This window comes from Gouania willdenowi, chromosome 4 (assembly GCF_900634775.1).
Source record: "Gouania willdenowi chromosome 4, fGouWil2.1, whole genome shotgun sequence".
Taxonomy (NCBI): Eukaryota; Metazoa; Chordata; class Actinopteri; order Blenniiformes; family Gobiesocidae; genus Gouania; species Gouania willdenowi.
The window spans coordinates 3,523,369-3,543,035 of NC_041047.1; the positions used below are offsets into that span (position 1 = coordinate 3,523,369).

A 19,667-nucleotide genomic window follows, 5' to 3' on the forward strand; every position below is an offset into this window, starting at 1 on the left:
GTGTTTGAAAGCTCCGTGTGGACCCCGGCTGCAGGTCTGCTGTCCGCCCGCGGAGGTCGCTCTGTTCCCGGCCTGCTGTGCCTTCCCGGCCCCTTCACTTCACATCCAGCAGCAGCTCCGACAGGAGAGTGAAAAACACGGGTCAAACTTTTCCGGAGAGCAGCAGCAGACGCGCGGACGTGTTGCAGGTGGCAGCGGAGATCGACCTCCAGGTCCTACTCAGCGGCTCATCCTCACACCACTGACCGTCTGTGGCGCTTCCAGAGCGGATACCTACCCCGACTGAACCGGAGGACTGGAAACCAGCTGTGATGGTTTCAGTGGCGAAGACCCAGAAAAATCTGAAAAGGAGTGCAGAGGGACGCAGACCACCATGTGAGGAGCTACAGACACAGGTCTACTAGTAATGACCGGGGACACAGACCAGGATCTGAACCAGAACCTGGACAGTCTATGTTGGTGTCCCTGGAGCGGCCAGGAGGTCAGTAGATCACATCCCCCTAGAGGTCAGTAGATCACATCCCCCTAGAGGTCAGTAGATCACATCCCCCTAGAGGTCAGTAGATCAGAGCTACTGGAGGTTGGTAGATCACAACTCCCTTTATGTCAGTAGATCACATCTAGAGCCAAGAGGTCAGCAGATCCGAGCTACTGGAGGTTGGTAGATCACATCCCCCAGGAGGTCAGTAGATCACATCCCCCTAGAATTCTGTAGATCAGAGCTACTGTAGGTTGGTAGATCACATCCCCCAGGTGGTCAGTAGATCATCCCCCCCCCCCTCCCCCCAGGAAGTCAGTAGATCAGAGCTACTGGAGGTTGGTAGATCACATCCCCCAGGAGGTCAGTAGATCATTATGTGGTAAAGATGAGTGTAGCCAGGTTGAATGGCTTCTCTGATGAAACACCTACTGGTGCTCTGAACTGGTCTGAGGTGGATCCCAGCGTCCTCCACAGCCTGGAGATCGGGATGGTGATGACCTTGTTCTACCAGAAGAAGTCCCAGCGTCCTGAGAGGAGAACCTTCCAGATCAGACCGGACACGAGACAGATGGTGTGGAGTCGAAACCCAGACAAGATAGAAGGAGAGGGTGAGTATGGAAGTGTGTGGACCTGAACCTGGTCCTGGTCCTGCTCATTACATCCTCAGAGCTTTGAGTAAACATGAAGATGGTTGTACTCTACTCTGAAGAACTTACAGTGTCTGTGCCAAGGTCATGGGTCCTGGTCCTGGACCTGGACCTGTGCATAGGTCATGGGTTCAAATCCCAACGGTGGCCCTCAGCTGTTATCCTCTCCATGAGGGTTTGTTGTTTATTGTTCTGAGTGAGCTGTGATTGGCTCTAGCAGACCTTGTGACCCTTTACTGAAGGGGTTCTCAACTTGTGGGTCAGGACCCAAGAGTAGGTACCAAACCTGTTTTTAGGATCTGTTTGGGGGAAAATGTGAAGGAAATAATACCATGCTTTTATTTTGAAGGAGGATTTGTTTTTACACCAGAGGGCGCGCAGCACTGCATTAGCCTTTCGCGGGCCTGATCGTTTTGGATCCTTTCAACAAATGCGCGGAACGCGTCTCCATCCGGTCGGCCTATTTAACGGCAGTTGATGTTTTTTTAAAAGGTTGAGACCCTGCTATTTAAAAATAATTGGAAATTTATGTTTTGAGTGATTTGATTTATTTTGTTTTTTATTTTAATTTCTGTTTGGTTTTTGATTGTCAATGTTGTTTATTGTGTTTTTATTCATTTTTGTTTTAATTAACAATTAAAAACACCACAAAACAGTCACATATTTACACGTGTACTATCAAAATACTTAACAAACGTCGTATGGTGGGTTTACATTCAAATATCACGTCCCAGAAGCTCTGTCGTAAAGATTGCAAGTGAAGGAAGTGAGCATAACATTAGCCCTGCATTAGCATGAGCATAACATTAGCATTAACCTTGCATAAGCTAAGCATTAGCATAATATTAGCTTAAGCATTAGCCTAAGCTAAGCATTAGCATAACATTAGCCTAACATTAGCTTGACATTAACATTATTTCAGCATAAGGTTAGGATTAGCATTAGCTAAGGATTTGCATAATTTTTCCACAATTTAGCAGTATCACTAACCTAGTCAACCATCTGTGAAATAATGCAGAATATATGTTAAATTTTGTTTAAATAGGTTGAAGGATCTGAAACAATCTAAAGATTGAAAAAGACATAAAATGACAAGAAAAAACAAAACAAAAAAAAACAGAAAATGAGAAACAATTTCACCAAATGACAACAGAAACATGTATTTTTGCTCAGATTGTTTTATTATTTGAAATGCTACGTATCGTTGAATCCAAACGTGGACACACTTCTGTCGTTATTTTCTTGGTGAATGTGCGACGGATCACTTCAGATGTGCGTAGTTTGTGTATCGTGTATTTTCTGTATCATGTGTAGATTGTATAGATTCGTCTCTTCAGGTCCTTCTCATGGTTCCACGTGTTGTTTCTCAGCTCGAGGAGATTTATTTACCTTTAGTCGTAAATGCTCAGAGCGGCGCCTTTGCTAATCCGTGTGTGTGTGTGTGTGTGTGTGTGCGTGTGTGCGTGTGTGCGTGCGTGCGTGCGTGCGTGTGGGAGTCACACTCAGAGGTTTTTATAACCCACAGATGCCCCTTGAAGCTCACAATCTCCCACTGGACAAACAATCCTCCTCCTCATCTCATAGTTTTCCACCTTCTGCTCTCATCTCTCTCCCTCTAAACTTCAAGGTTCTTTTCCCTTGTCGAACGTTTTGGGCCTCTAGCTCGGCACATATTTCGCAATATTGCGCTAAGAATGATGTTCACTTCTGGAAGAAAGCATATGAACATTTGTACGTGGGGTGTGTGTGGGGGTGGGGGGGGGGTGTATGCTAAATTCATTTTTAATGGGATCCACACTGGAAAACCAACGGTTCCCATTTAAAATCAAGAAATCCAAGATTTCCATCTCACCATAACTTTGGCTCCGTTAGACGACATGATCTTTGTGGCAAAATGTAGGTTTTTGGGGACGAGGATTGTGATGAAATGGCTTAAAATACAGTTATTTTTATATGTGCTGATGACTGAGAAATAAGTCAGTGTTGCAGTTTTTTTTTCAACTTGATGCATCACAATTTCACACCTTCCATTTTCATCCCAAATTCTGAGTGGGAACAATATTGAAGTTATAGAGCAGGGGTATTCAACTACACGTTGCTGTGGGCCATATTGTCATAAGGCTATGGTTTTGGGGCCGGACGTTCCAATTATACATGGTGTTTTTTTGAGCATCAATTTTGAATACTGGCAAACCAATGGTTCCCACTAAAAATCAAGAAATCCAAGATGGCCGCCATCCGTATTGTCAATTTGGATATTTTGTTATAACTTTGATTCTATTTGACATAGAATCATGATCTCAGTGTGGAATTATAGGTTTTCTGGGTCAAGTAATTCAATAATATATCTTATAATACCATAAATTGTGCTCGGAGCAAGATCCAAGATGGCCGCCATTCGTATTGTGAATTTCAATCTCACCATAACTTTGGCTCTGTTAGATGTAGAAACATGATCTTTGTGGCAAAATGTAGGTTTTTGAGGACAAGGATTGTCATGAAATAGCTTTAAATGCTGTAAATTGCATCAAGAGCAAGATACAAGATGTTTTTTTGCAAACTTTTAATGTAGATATCAGATTAATATTGAAATGAATGTAACAAATGTTTAAATCCTTTTCAGCAAACTCAAAAACACCCCATGTACACATTTCTAAGCTTTTTTCCCAGAAGTGAACATCTTTTTTTACACATCTGTAGAGCTATTCCCTCCATCCTCCCTCACCCCTCCCCTCTCTCTCGCTCTCTCTCTCCTGCTTTTCCTTCCTTTGTTTTGGTCGCCTGAAGATTATATTTTTTTGTGCCTAGTATTAAAGTGTTTCCTTAAACACACTCACACACACTTGTTCTTAGGGATGAGTGCTGTGCGTAAACAGTGGAGGTATGAGATCCTGAGGCAGAGGAAGTGTAATCAGGGAGGGTCTGTCTTCCCGTCTGTGATTGAACTGAAAACAAAACGAGCAGTGCAGACACGCCAGCACATGTGGGATGATCAAGAGAATAAATAATAGAAATATACAGAAAATGAATTAATTAATTGGCACAACTTTTGTCACAGAGACCAAAAGTGTGTATTTTATTTTATTTTTTGCTTTTTTGTTTTGTCTATTTTTTTTAAAAAAAGTATTATTGTGTGTTTTTGTTGTTATTTGGTATTTGGGAATTATTTTGTGTATTGTGTTGAGGTTCGAATTTCTTTCAACTTTGTGAATTACAATTTATTTTTTGAGGCCACACAAAATTAGACCGAGGGCCACCAGTTACCCATGTCCGGGCAAAATAAGAAGTCCTGATTTCTCTTTTTTTTTTCTTCAAAAAACCTACTCATTATTAGGGGCCAAGCCCGCGGGGCCAGGGAACCGCGTACGTGCTCGGAACCCTATTGTAATCGTTCCGATTATTATTGTTACCTTTTATAGTTCCGTTGGTAAAAGTGGTGCTGCAGAATATACTGTACAAGGTAGGGCGGTGCCCTTTGGTGGTTGGGTCCAAAACCCCCAGGGGACCTTGGACGCAAAAAATCACATATATCCGCCCGCAGGTGGCGCTATAACAAAGGTCAACGCGTTTTGGCCAATAACGCCCACACCGTTTGTTGCAAATTTAAAACCTTCATATCCACAGATTCCTTGAATAGCACTGAATCACCTGGGCTAGGCCACGCCCATTTACGCCGAAACTTTTCTTGGAGCAAAATTGCAAAAACTGGAAAACCTACTTTTTCGGACTCCTCCTTGGGGTTTTGTCCAATCAGCATAAAACTTGGCACGTAGAGTCTTCAGTTGGACTTGATCTAAAGTTAACAAAATGAGTTTGTTCGGGTAAAGTATGCGCAAATTATTAACGAGTAAACTTTTCTAGCTAGCTATAAAAATGCGAACTGGCGTATATCTCGGTCAAAATAAATGCTAACAACACCAAATCTGAGATCCATAGTTGGCATGTGACTGTGAGGGTATGCGCCAAATTTGAATAATATAGACCACTAGGGGGCGCTACAAATAACGTAGATTTATATCTCTTAAATGGCACAACCAATTTTTACCAAATTTGAAGGGTGTGATCTTGGGTCCCTCCTGAGGCGATATCTCAAAAGTATTCGCGATTTGTCAGTGGGCGTGGCTAATGACATTATAACACATAAATAAACAAACATTTATTACTGCTGAATTATTATGTTGAGGGCAGTGAAATTTACAGGGTAGGTATAGGAGACCACACAGACCACCCATACCAAAAATTGCGCCACTAGGTGGCGCTATAATTGCAAAAACATTTTGGCCTTTAACTTTCACAATTTAATTCACATCTTTAAAAACTTCATATCCACATGTTCCCTACATAAAGTCTCATCTTCTGACATAGGCCACGCCCACTCCCACAGCACATTGCTCTTCGTAAGTCACGACATATCAAAAACCATTGCCCCGTGGCTTGTGCTGTTCGGTGGGGGGCGGGGCCTGGGCTGCTGTTCTTGCGCTGTCCGGGGCTGTGCGGTCTTGCTGGGTTGTGGCCGGTTCGTGGGCTGGGGTGGGTGGGCGCCCCCCGCGGGGGTTTGGCCCGGGGGCTCGCCCTTGGGGGGGTCCCTTGTCCTGTGGTGGTGCCCTTGGGGTCCGGCGGGCCCGACCGGCTGGCTGGGCCGGTCCTGGCGGGGGTCTTCCGGGGTGGGGTGGTTTCAGGCCGCACCCTACCATGCCTGCTCCCTGGCCCCCGCTCTTTCTGCTGGCCTGGCTGCATCTGCAGGCCCGGGGCAGTTCCTGGGTTTGCGGTAGCGATTTTTGCACATACACTGGTCTACGATGCACTGGCACGCCTTGGGATGTGGGATAAAACTCATACTGGGCTTAACTTAAGACACGTTGATCCTAAATACCTGCTTAGGTATTACCACTCACTCATTCCTCCTGTTCACAGCCACCAACTTTATAGCTAAGCTTCACACTTGTCACTATATTGGCTTGATTACACAACATAATAAGCACAACTTCACATCTCACCCTCACTGTAAAATAATCTATTCTTTCCCACTCTTTCTATTTCCTACCGCAAGTCTCTCCTCCCCGCTCCCATAATGGAGTCCCATAATGAGGATGAGGTGCATCAGCTCAACCTTGTGCATCAACCCATTGCACACGTGCTAGATCTCTCCTAAACAAGGACAGATAAACTTAATCCATCCTTCCTTTCTTTTTCTCTTATTGTGCAATTCACTATAAAAAACTTACTTGATTTTGCTTCTGTATTTTTCACCAAATTGTTTCAACCATTTCAACATCTGCTCGTTCTCTGACACTCCTGCAAAACACCAGTGATGTTCCTGACTAGGGTGAAGCTGGGATATTTACCCGTATTTGAAATTATCTTTCTTTCATATTCTTTTTTTACATTACCTTTGTCAGGAGGGAGAGTAGGTTTCCGTCTTGCTGAAGCACGCGGCATATTTTCGGTGTTTCTCTCAAAAATCTGTCTAAATCGGAAAAACATTAAAAACACTGCAATTATGATACATTTATATCTCCTAAATGGCACAACCGATTTTTACCAAATTTAGTGGGTATGACCATTGGTCATTCCTGGGTCCGTATCTCAAAGTTAATTGCGATTGGTCAAAGTGGGCGTGGCTTATTACTACATAACATATAAATAAACAAACCTTTATTTCAGCAGAAGTAATATGTTGAGGGCTGTGAAATGTACAGGGTGACTATAGAAGACACACAGATCACCCATACCAAAAAGTGTACCACGAGGTGGCGCTATAATAGGTGCAAATGCATTTTGGCCTGTAACTTTCACACTTTAAATCACATCGTCCAAAACTTCATTTTAACTTTTTAATCAGTTGTAAATTATTTATTTATTTTTTTAATTATTATTTCATTTTCCTGTGGTTATTAGCTCATTTATTCCTGTATATGTGTCTTTCTACCTGTGGCTTTGGTTTTGTTCTGGTGGAAAAGCTTCATGTGAAAAAGTTGCCTTGGAAAACGTTGCTCGGTGAAAGTTTATTTGTGTGTGTGTGTGTGTGTGTTTTAGTGTGTGTCTAAACGTGTATGTGTGTGTTTGTGCAGACGACATCTGGGATGTCAATAATGTTTGTGGGTGTGTCGACTGCTGCACACATTGAAGTTTAACAGATGGCGTTAACCTTTTTTGTGCCGCACTCATCTGATTTTGGAGTAATGTTTGTTTTTTCAGTCATTTTTTATATTTTTGTTGTCATTTTGTGTGTTTTCGGGGGAAATGTTGTGTGTTTTTGGGTCATCTTGTATATTTTTTGTTATCTTTTTGTAGTCACTTTGTAAATTTTTTGTTGTCTTTTTGTGTATTTTTGCTCCTATTTAGTTTGCAACGAATTATTTTGAGTATTTTTATTGCTGTTTTGTATAATTTTCTGTTATTTTTGTCAACACGTGTTGTCATTTTGTGCATTTTTGTTGTCCTTTTGCATATTATTCTGTAATATTGTGTGTTTTCAGAGTCCTTTTGTGCATTTTTTCTTTTGTTTTGTGTATTTTTCTGTCATTTTGTTCATTCTTGGAGTCATTTTGTGTTTGTTTGAGGGCCGTACAAAATTAGACCAATGTCCGCATGTAGCCCCCGGGCCACTGGTTGCCTATGTGTGCTTCAGATGTTTGTGTTGAATAGAATGTGAAGAAGTGATGTGGACTAAAAGTTGGACGTAACCTTTGCTAAATCAGTGAAAAACGCTCATTTCCTACCAAACACATGTTATCCATTGTGAAAGATCTTTAAACCAGATGATTCCAGCGTTAGCGGCTGAACGCTTCCATTCCACAGACTTTAGTTTCACGCTTCCCCACAGGGAACGTGGGTTTGCTGCTCCTCCGGTTTCCACCCACACCACGGTCTGAAAACATGTACGTTAGATTAACATGATCCCTTCAATAGAAACACATTTAGTCAATGTATGACACCAACGTTTCAGTCAGGCAATGTTCTCAAGTCATTTTACGTATTTTTTTTATTTTTGTTACCATATTGTGTTTTTGGAGTCATTTTTTTGTATTTATTTTGCTGTTGTGTTGTATATTCTTCTCTTGTTTTGTGTGCATCTGTTGTTCTTTTTGTGATTTTGGATTCATTTGGTGAATTCTTCCCGTCATTTTATACATTTTCTTTCATTTTGTGTGTTTTTGTGGTCACCTTATGTGTTTTTCAAGTAGTTTTATGCAATTTTGTTGCCATGTAGTTTTTTTTTTTTCAATCATTTTGCATATTTTTGTTGTCAACTTGTGTTTTTGGAGTCATTTTGTGTACTTTTGCTATTGTTTTGTGTGTTTTTCTGCCATTTTGTCTGTTTTTGAATTGATTTTGTGTGGTTATTATATCATTTTGTGTGCTTTTAGATTCATTTTGTGTGCTTTTGCTATTGTTTTGTGTGTTTTTCTGCCAATTTGTGTGTTTTTGGAGTTATTTTTTGCTCATAGTTGCACTGAGGGCTGCACATTTCTTAGTTTTGAGCTTTGTTTTCTTCAATGGGGAGGATTGAATCTTACTGCCAACTAACACATGTTTGTGAGGAACCAAGCTCTTTGCTAACCACTGTTCCACCCAGCACCAGAGAAACAGTTCCTGGATGTTTAAATCTGAAAAGTACACACACACTCGCCCTGTCTCCAGCCTCAGGTTGTCCTTGTGTGATTTATAGTTGTGTGTGTGTGTATTTGTGTAACACCCTCTTCCTCCAGTCGACATACGGGAGATCCGGGAGCTGCGGTTGGGAAAAGGCTCTCGAGACTTCGAGCGTTTCCCGGAGGAGGCTCGTAAACTAGACTCCGCCCACTGCTTCATCGTCCTCTACGGCCTAGAGTTTCGCCTACGGACGCTCAGTGTTGCTGGTTAGTGTGTGTGTGTGTGTGTGTGTGTTTGATTTAAGACATTTGTACCTTTCAGGAATCAGGTTTTCTTCATTGTTTTTTGCTTTTGACTTTAATCTCACGTTCTGATGAACCTGTGCTCCTGTCCTCGGGGGTGAAAATGTTCTATTATCCCACATGGCTCCAGTGTTCTGGTTTATTTATTCAGAAAACATCCCCTCACTTTATCAGAAACACATTGTGCCACAGATTGCTCCTCCTTTTCCACTTCAATGCTCCTTTAATCTGGGTTTAATGTCATTTTAATTGTATATACCAGTGGTTCTCAAACTTGTTTAGCTCAAGTCCCCCCATCTCTTACTTTTCAATCCAAGCCCCCCCCCTTATGTCCGACTACTACATTTTGTCGTACTTTAGATCATAATGATGGAATGAATGAGTGATAAAACACGTTTTAAATGATCTCTTTTTGTAAATAAGTGAATGAAACAGTGTTTTAGTCTCCTGAATAGATTTATTTTTATAATTTTTATCATTTCTGGTCATCTCCCATCTCTGTATTTTGTGTGTTTTTGGTGTTATTTTGTGTATTTTATTGTTGTTTGTTTGTTCTTTTTATTATTCAGTATAATTTTCTCCTTTTTTGTGTGTTTTTCTTGTCATTTTGTGAGTTGCTGGTAAAATGTAGTATTATTATCATTTTTAACTAAAAACAAACATTATAAAACCCCATATTTTTAATGCTTTCATTTGTTAATTTTACTCTCTCTCTCTCTCTCTCTCTCTCTCTCTCTCTCTCTCGATGTGCCATCGCGTACCCCCATTTGAGAAACACTGGTATATTGAATACAATGGCTGCGTCCAAATATTCCCTCCTATCTCCTTTCCTATCCACTGTTCCTTCACCCCCGGAAGCGTTTAAGTGGTGGCCATAAAGAGCGTTCGAGTTCTCTTTAAGCTGAGGAAAGGAGGCTCAATGATTCCTTATTTACCTCCTTTATCCTAGGAAACACTGATACATCCTTTACCACAGGAGACAAGGTAATGCTGACCCACAATTCCTTGTGGCGGCAACATTTAAAGGGACACACACACCCGAGTGTTCACTGAAACTCACTATGACCAACAAGGGACGGAGATCACCTAAATTACCAATGCAGTAATATGCCTTTAACAACTTTAAATAATCTAAAACCCATATCTTATGATATGTGAGACATATTATCAGATTATATTATATTATAAAAGGGCAGCCATTTTTGCGGCGCCTGGGGAGCAGTTCTGGGTTAAGGGACTTGCTCAACATCCCACAGTGATGGCCCAGGTGAGGCTTGAACCAGCAACCCTCCGATTACAAGCCCAGCGTCCTTAACCACTGTGCTTTTAGGCCATTTTCAGAGATGTATAGTGTTTTCACCACGGCAGACGTCACTACGCTTTTGCGGCCGTGAAATTATTACTTGAAGTGTGTTTGATTGTCAAAAAAAACAACGTGATGGCCTTTCCTAACTCCTTTCCTTAACCCTGTGACGTCATCCACAGGGTTAAGGAAAAGTGGATAGGAAAGGAGATAGGAAGGACTATTCGTGTCGTGTTTGTGCATCAACATGTACCGGTAACACAAAATATGAACGGGATAAAGTGACGTCAGCGCACAGAAGCAAACGAATGAAAAACGGATAAAAGCCTCACTGTAGTGCAGTCGTCAAAAATAACGTCCATGCACATCCTGTAATGACTAATGAGTGATGAGTGTATATGTGTGTGTGTGTGTGTGTGTGTGTGTGTTTGCAGCTTTCAGTGAGGAGGAGGTCAACATGTGGGTCACTGGTCTGAACTGGCTGATGTTGGACACACAGAGGGCCCCAGCCCCCCAGCAGACAGACAGGTGATTTAAAGCTTCTGGAACATGATGTGTTCTGCTTTCACTAGCTGTGTGTTTACTGTAGGGGTGGAACCATTCGTATTAGTTCATTTAGAAACGATTCGGTAACTTTTAAATAATAATGTAACCAGTGTGACTGAAATAAATCCCTGAATACTGGACAGTGAAGGTTAGCTTTCATAGATTCCTGATGTTTGTTGTTGGGGAATCGTCTAGAAATTAATTATGGACATAAACAAACAAGTAAACAACATTTAATGGCAAATATATTCACATTTTCTTTGAATAAAGGCCAACCAACACTTCAGTTTAAATTAACAGGATGTTCACTTTTCTGCTCTTATTTCAAATAATCAATATATTTTCAATAAAAAAACACATGGAGTTCAACCAACATCTGTTCAGGTTAAATGAGCAGTGGTTGAACCTGATACTTTGAGTTTTAACATGATGGTGAAGCCTGATTCTTTCTACGGAGCTAATGTTAACGAGCTAATGCTACCATCGAGACATTAAAGTTTCAATCCTGCTAACAAACAAACAAATAAATAAATGTTGATGAAAAAAATGAGCTTCATGGCAGCGTTAATGAATGATTAATCACGGACGGATACAAAGGGAGGCTAAAACGCACACACATACACACACACACACACACACACACACACACACACACACACACACACACACACACACACACGGAGCAGAAAAGCTGAAGTAAATCTGAACTGAGAATCCTGCAGCGCTGACGTGGACGGGCTTCGAGCTTCCAGTGTTTATTTTCAGATGAAAATCATCTGGATGTGTGACAAACACATTTTTTTCCTGCTGTGGTCAGAGCTGGACTCACTGTACTCTCCCTGTGCTTCTCATCTCCCCACAGGTGGCTCAGGAAACAGTTCCAGCTTCTGGACAGGAACCACGAGGGCAGGTGAGCGGCTTAGACTCTAAGCTCCGCCTATCTCCAGGCTCCACAGTTCCTCTCCGGTTCTTCCCTGTGGCTGTGTTTGGGTGGAGCAGTGCAGGACAAACAGGCTGTTAGCTCCTGATAAGGCCTGGGGAGGGCAGCTTCCCTCCTGCTGTGGAACATACACAAGGAGGGGAGGAGGGAAACAGATGCTAACACTCAAACTTCTTTACAACACTCAAGAAAGAACAAGAAAACAGCTGTTTTGGATCATTTACAGCAATTTCTAAATGAAACAACAGACAAATAGTAAAAAAAAGACAAAAAACAAAACTGATTATTTCAGTAACAAAACATCAAGTGTATTTTTCGAAAACATTTTTCATTCAGTACACGTACAGCCTGTCATTGCCCGATCCCGTTAGATCTAGGAAGCTAAGCAGGTCTGGGTCTGGTTAGTAGGTGGATGGAGACCACTGAGAATCCCAGGGGCCACAGTGGGGGACAGTCACCTCAGTGGTATCTGTCATTGTGTACTTGGGCAAGGCACTTTCACCCACATTGCCTAGTATGAATGTAGTGTGTGAGTGAGTGTTGGTGGTGGTCGGAGGGGTTGATAGCGCACTATGGCAGCCTCGCTTCCGTCAGTCTGCCCTAGGGCAGCTGTGGCTACAACAGTAGTTTACCACCACTAAGTGTGGAGTGAAAGAATAATTCCTTAATTCTGTAAAGCGACTTTGATTGTCCAAAAAAGCGATATATATAATTAATGCAAAAAAAAAATAGCATTTTGAATTTTGCTCTTATGCTAACAATTGGAGTCAATACAAAAATGACATTTTTATTATTATTATTGAATTTTTTATTTAATTTTTGTACTTTTATTAATTTCAACCAACACAGTACAGTAAGAAGATTGTAGAGTTTTCCCTACTACATAATCATTTTCGAATTTGCAAACATCAGGTAAAAAAAAACCCAAAACAGACAAAAACAAAGAAGCAACATAGTGTAGGAATAAGTCAAACAAAACAACAACAATCAGGCAGGCTTCCTAGAGGGAAAATATGGCATTTTTAAACATCAGTTTTTCACTTTGAAATATGTTTATTATTTGATTTTTGTCTTAATAACTATTTTTAACAGCTGTTTGAAATCTGTCTTTAAACGCTAACAGCTGCTGTCTTGTTTAGACTCAAATTGCCTGACCATAACCTTTCATTTCTAATCTGTTCTTCCAGCATCACGGTGAAGGACGTGAAGTCTCTACTGCCTCAGATCAACTACAGAGTTCCCAACATGCGTTTTCTCAAAGACAAGCTGCAGGTGAGCGCAGCTAGCACAGTTAGCTTCACGTTAGCATGTCTCTGTGTTCTCCTCTCCTGACTCGTGTGAACATAAATCCTCCGTGTTTCCACAGGAAGTGGAGGCCAGGAGCGATCTGTCCTACTCCAACTTTGCACAGCTGTACAGATCGCTGATGTTTGATTCCCAGAAGAGAGTGAGTGTTAGCATTTAGCATTAGCCTCCTGTGTCAGCATCAGCAGCAGTTTTTACATGTGACCTCACCTAGCATTAGCGTTAGCATCTGTCGTTAGTCCTGATCTGACACAGCTAGCATGCCTGAAACACAAACAATGAGCTTCCAACCAAAGCAAAGTGTTAGCATTAGCATTAGCGTTCCTCCACAAGTGTTTGTTCCAGTGGGTTCAGGGGTTGGCAACCTTCTTCTCTCTTTAGCTCCCCTGCTGTGTCTCCTATCGCTAGGGTGACCATATTTTGATTTCCAAAAAAAGGACGATTGGGCCGACCTCGTCATACTGAAAAAGTTGTTATTGTCCATAAGCTTTAAAAATTAATGTCTCTTTATAACAAAAACAATCTGAAATCAGTGTTGACTCAGATTAATCACCTTTATTATACATTATTATCATCTGTTGTTGAAAAATCTCATATAAACCTTCTTTAAATCTCTCAATCATTGAAACAATGAGAAACGTCTCCTAGAAGTTCAAACTAGAACAAAAAACCTCAAGGCTTACAGAACAGTAGATAATCATTAAATATGCTCCAATAAATAACTGTGACCATAACTTCCTATAGGAAAAGTTTCTCTGAGCCTCCATCGAGGTTTTATCATTTATTAAATCTCTTTCAGTTTTTCTCTTCCCTCTGCTCTACAGACGATTTCATCAAAACAAAGCAGCATCTTTAATGATTCTGTCACGTGTGAGTAAAATTGATTTAATGATATGATACTGGTTGTAAAGAGCAACTCCTTAGCTTTCAGAAACTGGTGGAATTTCTCCCATAGAGCAAATATTAGCAGAGTTACGGTATTTTAAATAAATGTATTCACCAAGATGCGTTCAGGGTCCCCATTTTCATTTGTTTATAAAATCTGGCCGGACGGTCAACCTACCTATCGCTGACAGAACAACCAAACAGAGCGAGAATGCATTGCAGCGCGTGCTGTTGAGTATTGACTAGTTTGGGAGAAGGATGCCGATTCGTGCTATAGTTTACACTCGTTTCCTTTTCTGCATTCAAGAACCTCAACGTACTCACTGTGTTTTACGTCTGTTTTCTACCTGTTTCCACCTGTTTTCTTCCTGCTTTCCACCTGTTTTCCATCTGGTTTCCACCTGTTTTCCATCTGGTTTCCACCTGTTTTCCATCTGGTTTCCACCTGTTTTCCATCTGTTTCCACATGTTTCCACTTGTTTCTACCTATTTTCCACATGTTTCCACCTGTTTTCCACCTGTTTTCCACCTTTTTTCCACCTTTTTTCCACCTTTTTCCACCTTTTTCCACCTGTTTTCCACATGTTTCCACCTGTTTCCACCTGTTTCCACTTGTTTCCACCTGTTTTCCACATGTTTCCCGGCACCGGCATCTCACGTCCTGCATCAGATTATTGAGCAGCTGGAACTTTCCTTCCCTCTTCGGTGAGTTCTTCCACAATCCCAACTGCTTTGTATCATCTGTCATGTCTTTGTAATATATCTTTGTAATATCATGTCATTGTTTCTTGTCTTGTTGTATCTTATGTTGTGTCATTGTAACGTGTCTTGTCTTGTCGTGTTGTATGTAATATCATGTCATTGTTTCTTTTCTTTTTGTTTCTCATGTCATGTCAGATCATCTTGTCATATTTTGTCTCACCTTTTCTTATTTTCAGTTATGACATGTCATCATATCATATCTTGTTTTTTTATATGTTATGTCATGTCAAGTGATCTTCTCTCATTTTGTCTTGTTGTATCCTCTGTCATATCTGTAATGTATCTTGTCTTGTCGTACTGTATGTAATGTCGTCGTATCTTGTCTTGTCATGTTTTAAAGCTGTGACAATGCTATATTCAGCTCTCAGTAAGTTTACACATTATTTTACTCATTTCTGTTTTCAGAAACGTTGACCGACCTGAGCTCTGTCAGGTTTCTCTCTATGACTTCCAGAAGTTTCTACAGATGGACCAGAAGGTATTTACATACCTTTAATGTACTATTAGTTAGACCTGGGCAATATATTGAGATTCAAGATATATCGAGTTTTCTATTTTGGCGATATCGAAAATTACATTATCACCTATGTCAATATACAGTATATATTTTATAGTTTATTTTGTAATACAGCATGAAAAGCACAGTTAGATGGATTGCTGAGTGCATCCTAACCCAGACCTTGCCCTAAATAAGCCACACTACAGAACTCACTCACACGTGCTGTCTCTTAGATGAGAAAAAGACTAAAGTGGCACATATTGTGCAGCTGTTTGTTAATAAATGTATTTTAAAATACATTTTAACCCTCAATTGTCTTCCTGGTCAGACTATATCACCATTTTGAGAAAAAATATCGAGACATGAGTTTTGGTCCACATTGCCCAGCCCTACTATTACTCTTATTGTAGTGATGAGGGGCTTTTTGGGTTTCAGTCAGTTACGTTCTGAATTATTTTAGGATAGTAAAACTATAGTTCACCTGAATTTAGGGATGTAAAGATTAATCGTAAGGCAGTTAAAAATCGATTCATAGGTATCAAGGTTCACATCGCTGTGAAATTGAATCACAGTGGGCGCTATCCAGAAGTGTTGGCAGCGAGCGAAACTCCTACTACTTTCTTTCTGGCCGCCTTCTACTCTTAAACATGTTCATAAATGATTCCTTACCCCTTTAATACTGAAAGAATATCTGTAATATTACGTGAATATCTGTAAAAGTCACGTTTTTTTATTAGCTCTGTCTGCTAGCATAGCATCTCTACTTCACTGCACAGAATATCTGCATGCCAACCGACCACTGGGTTACCAGCGCCCTCTGCTGGTCCAAATAAATATCTGATGTAAATACAGTAAAATGACTGTTTTTTTTTAAAGTCCAATTGTTAAGGCACAAAATAAATTTTCAGTCGCACTTTTAAAAAGAAAAAGAACTATTATGCAGTTTTGCATTGTTTACTATAGAACCAGAATTTAAATTAATAGGCTTCTTCTTCATTTGTATTATTCCTTTATTTATTTCATTCAAGATTTATTTTTACTTAAATTGCATTGTTTTGAATAGTTTATCAAGGGATTCTTTTGACAATGAAAAATAGTATAGTATTTTCCCCAAAAAAATACTACCTGAATTGTTTGTATTATTTTTTTTTATTTCATATTGTATTATTTTTGTATTATATTTTATATATACTTGTATTTGTATTTTGTTTGTAGAGGAATGAGAAATATAACATTGATGATTTCTGATTGTCGTGACCCCATATTTATATCATAGATTTCTGGTGACCCCAGAGACATTTTTTCCCTAGAATTTGTCTTTTGATCATGTTTGTTATAACACAATGCATGTGGCGTTTTAATTTCTTCATTGCTTTCTGCCCCTTCCTCTATTTTTGATATTATTGTCACTATTGTTTTGTGTATCACTGTATATTTGTATTATTTTGTATAGATTCTATTTATATTGCCAGTGTTTTTCTATTTTTATTTGTTTTTCTATTTGTTTTCTTTTATACCATTATTATTTTTTCTCTATTTATTCTTTAAAGGCTTAAAGGGGAACTTGGGGAAGTTATTTCATTGAGTACATGTTCATGCACATAATCCTTTAAAAAAGTATGTATTGTTTTTTTATTATTAATTTGTTTTTTTTATTTGTGCTAAATAAAATAAGGGAGTTTTTTTCTTCCCACTGTCACTAAATGCTTGTTCATGTGGATGTTGTTGGGTTCTTTGTTTCTTACTATGAATTTTATATTTTTAAGCGCTTTGTTGTATTCTGCATTATATTAATAAAGTTGAATTCAATTGAATTAAATAATAAATATATATTTAAAAAATAAAATGTAAAAACGTAATTCTAATTAGTATTTTTTTTAATTTTATTATTACTTGACATTTCAGGCGACCCTATTTTATTTCCAGGTGACCCCACATGGGGTCACGACCCCAAGGTTGGAAAACTTTGATTTAGTTTGTGTTTTCTTTATTCTTTAAGAGCATTTTCACCTGCATTGTGACTAAAAGGTGATGTGGTTTTAAAATTCCACACTTTTGCATTTATTCACCTTTTCTCAGGAGTCCTGGGCGTCGGACCTGGGCCGGGTCAGAGACTTCCTGTTGAGCTATGTGAGGGGCGGGGCTCAGCCTGAGCCCATGCTTCGCCTCGATGAAGTGAGAGAAACACAAACACAACAGCAGCACCTGGAAAAGCATCTTTTCCTCCTCATATCAGGCCTTTGCTCTTTGTGTTTCCAGTTCCTCACCTTCTTGTTTTCCAAGGAAAACTCAGCGTGTGACCCCCAGCTTTCCCCTGTAGCTCCTGATGACATGAAGAGACCTCTGTCCCAGTACTGGATTTCTTCTTCACACAACACGTACGACTCAGGGAAACCTTTCAGTTGTTCTCGCACAGTAACGGTGAATGTTTTTGGAGCTCCTGTGTCTGACGTCCTGTGTTTTGCAGATATTTGACAGGTGATCAGTTTTCCAGCGAGTCGTCTCTGGAGGCCTACGCTCGCTGTCTGAGGATGGGCTGTCGCTGCATCGAATGTAAGTTAGACCCACAATAGCTTTTCTATTTTTATTTCTATTTAGTTTTAGATACTAAAATGTCTCCTGCAAGTTTGTGCTACGGAGATTCGCCCGACGATTCACAAACAAACTCGTGTGGTTCGCAAACACAAAACATCATTACAAAACGAATGCGTTTTTTTTTGCAAATAAGAAACGTACCATCAATCTAATATAGCATATTTTACATATAAAAACGCTTTGATATGTCATTGTAGCGTATCTTGTCTGGTCTAATCTTATGTTGTCATCGCATCTTTGTCGTATTTTTTGCAATGTCTTGTCGTATCTTTTGTCAAGTCATGACATGTCATCGCATCGTATCTTGTTCTCGTCATATCCTTTGATATTGAAGAACATTTCTTCAAAAAAAATCCTTCAGAAGCAGACTAAAATTTGTGAGTTGTGTTATTTTGTTAAGTCCTACATCTCCCAAATGTGTGAGTGTTGCCAACCACTTCCTACTTATTTCAAATAATAATAGCCATTATTATTTCATAATAATAATAATAATAGCTAATTTCCATCCAAATGTTGTCTTCGCATTTGTGAGGGAAAGCGAGGGACAGGTGGGGGAGATGTAGTGAAAAGCAACTATTCTTAGAACTCTTTTGCACAAACAAAACACTAAAATAAAACTATGTTAATATTGATATTATATGTTAGTGATGACAGTATATGTTAAATGTGGATGTAATGCAGTAAAAAAAAAAAAAAAGAATTGGACCTGCATGTTGGAGCTCAGAGACGGGCAACTTCTATAAGAGCGGGGCCGCAAAAATGTGACTGTATCACATGATCAACATTAATGTTAACATTTAGAATAGTGACCAATCTGAGCATTAATACAGGAAAGAACAAATTGTTTTGTAATGTAGTCTTTTTGTGTGAGTTTTCATGCTGTTTTTGAGTTTTTAGACTTTTTTGTGTTTTTGAATTGAATTTTTTTAATTTTCTTGTCAATAAGGTGAATTTCTCTTGTCTTTTTGTGTGTTTTTGTTATATTTTTGTGTTATTGTTGTTATTTTGTGTATTTTTATGTTATTTTGTGCAATTTAGTTGGTATTTTATGTGTCTTTGAAGTTCTTTTGTATATGTTTAGTGTCTTTGTTATCATTTTGTGCCATTTTGCTGTCATTTTCTGTATTTCTGGAGTTTTGTGTGTTATGTTGGGCTTCATATATGATAACTTCTAACTTCATGAATTACAATTTTGTTTTGGGGGGCTCTGTAAATTAGACAGTGGACCTCATGTGGCCCCCGGGCCGCCAGTTGCCTATGTCTGTTGTAGCTGTTTCACCAACACGAACCTCGTGCAGAAACGTAGGTTTGTAGGTTGAGTTAAAATGTGACCCCCTGTGTGTTCCTGTGCTGGTAGTGGACTGCTGGGACGGACCTGACGACCTCCCCATCATCTATCACGGCCACACGTTAACCTCCAAGATCAAGTTCCTGGACGTGCTTCACACCATCAAAGATCACGCCTTCGTCACATCTGAGTGAGTCGCGATGAGCGCGTCCCTTTTCTCCCCACTGTAAATCTTTGCCGTCGCTCACCTGGCTCCTCCCCCCTCCCGCCCACACAGCTACCCAGTGATCCTGTCCATTGAGGACCACTGCAGTGTGGTGCAGCAGAGGAACATGGCCACACACTTCAGGAAGGTGTTTGGAGATCTGCTGCTCACCAAAGCTGTGGAGAACAACAATGCTGAGGATCTTCCTTCACCTCATCAGCTGCGCAGGAAGATCCTCATCAAGGTACAAAATGTCATCCTAACGTTCTACTCATACTACGTCTGACGTCAAAATGAGTATGTAGTGCGTTCA

General features: G+C 40.0%; 1 protein-coding gene across 1 annotated transcript in view; it reads left to right on the forward strand.

The window, feature by feature from the left end:
* Nucleotides 1-63: 63 nt before the first annotated feature.
* LOC114461636 (1-phosphatidylinositol 4,5-bisphosphate phosphodiesterase gamma-1-like) overlaps nucleotides 64-19,667 on the forward strand; it is a 20,023-nt gene continuing 419 nt past the window's right edge. The window contains exons 1-13 of the mRNA XM_028443872.1: nucleotides 64-1,089; nucleotides 8,841-8,990; nucleotides 10,764-10,857; nucleotides 11,738-11,785; nucleotides 13,003-13,087; nucleotides 13,182-13,262; nucleotides 14,676-14,710; nucleotides 15,173-15,245; nucleotides 17,346-17,441; nucleotides 17,526-17,644; nucleotides 17,734-17,819; nucleotides 19,219-19,339; nucleotides 19,427-19,598. Coding sequence (XP_028299673.1) covers nucleotides 867-1,089; nucleotides 8,841-8,990; nucleotides 10,764-10,857; nucleotides 11,738-11,785; nucleotides 13,003-13,087; nucleotides 13,182-13,262; nucleotides 14,676-14,710; nucleotides 15,173-15,245; nucleotides 17,346-17,441; nucleotides 17,526-17,644; nucleotides 17,734-17,819; nucleotides 19,219-19,339; nucleotides 19,427-19,598 — 1,383 coding nt within the window. The 5' untranslated portion in view covers nucleotides 64-866. The remainder of the gene's footprint in view (nucleotides 1,090-8,840; nucleotides 8,991-10,763; nucleotides 10,858-11,737; nucleotides 11,786-13,002; nucleotides 13,088-13,181; nucleotides 13,263-14,675; nucleotides 14,711-15,172; nucleotides 15,246-17,345; nucleotides 17,442-17,525; nucleotides 17,645-17,733; nucleotides 17,820-19,218; nucleotides 19,340-19,426; nucleotides 19,599-19,667) is intronic.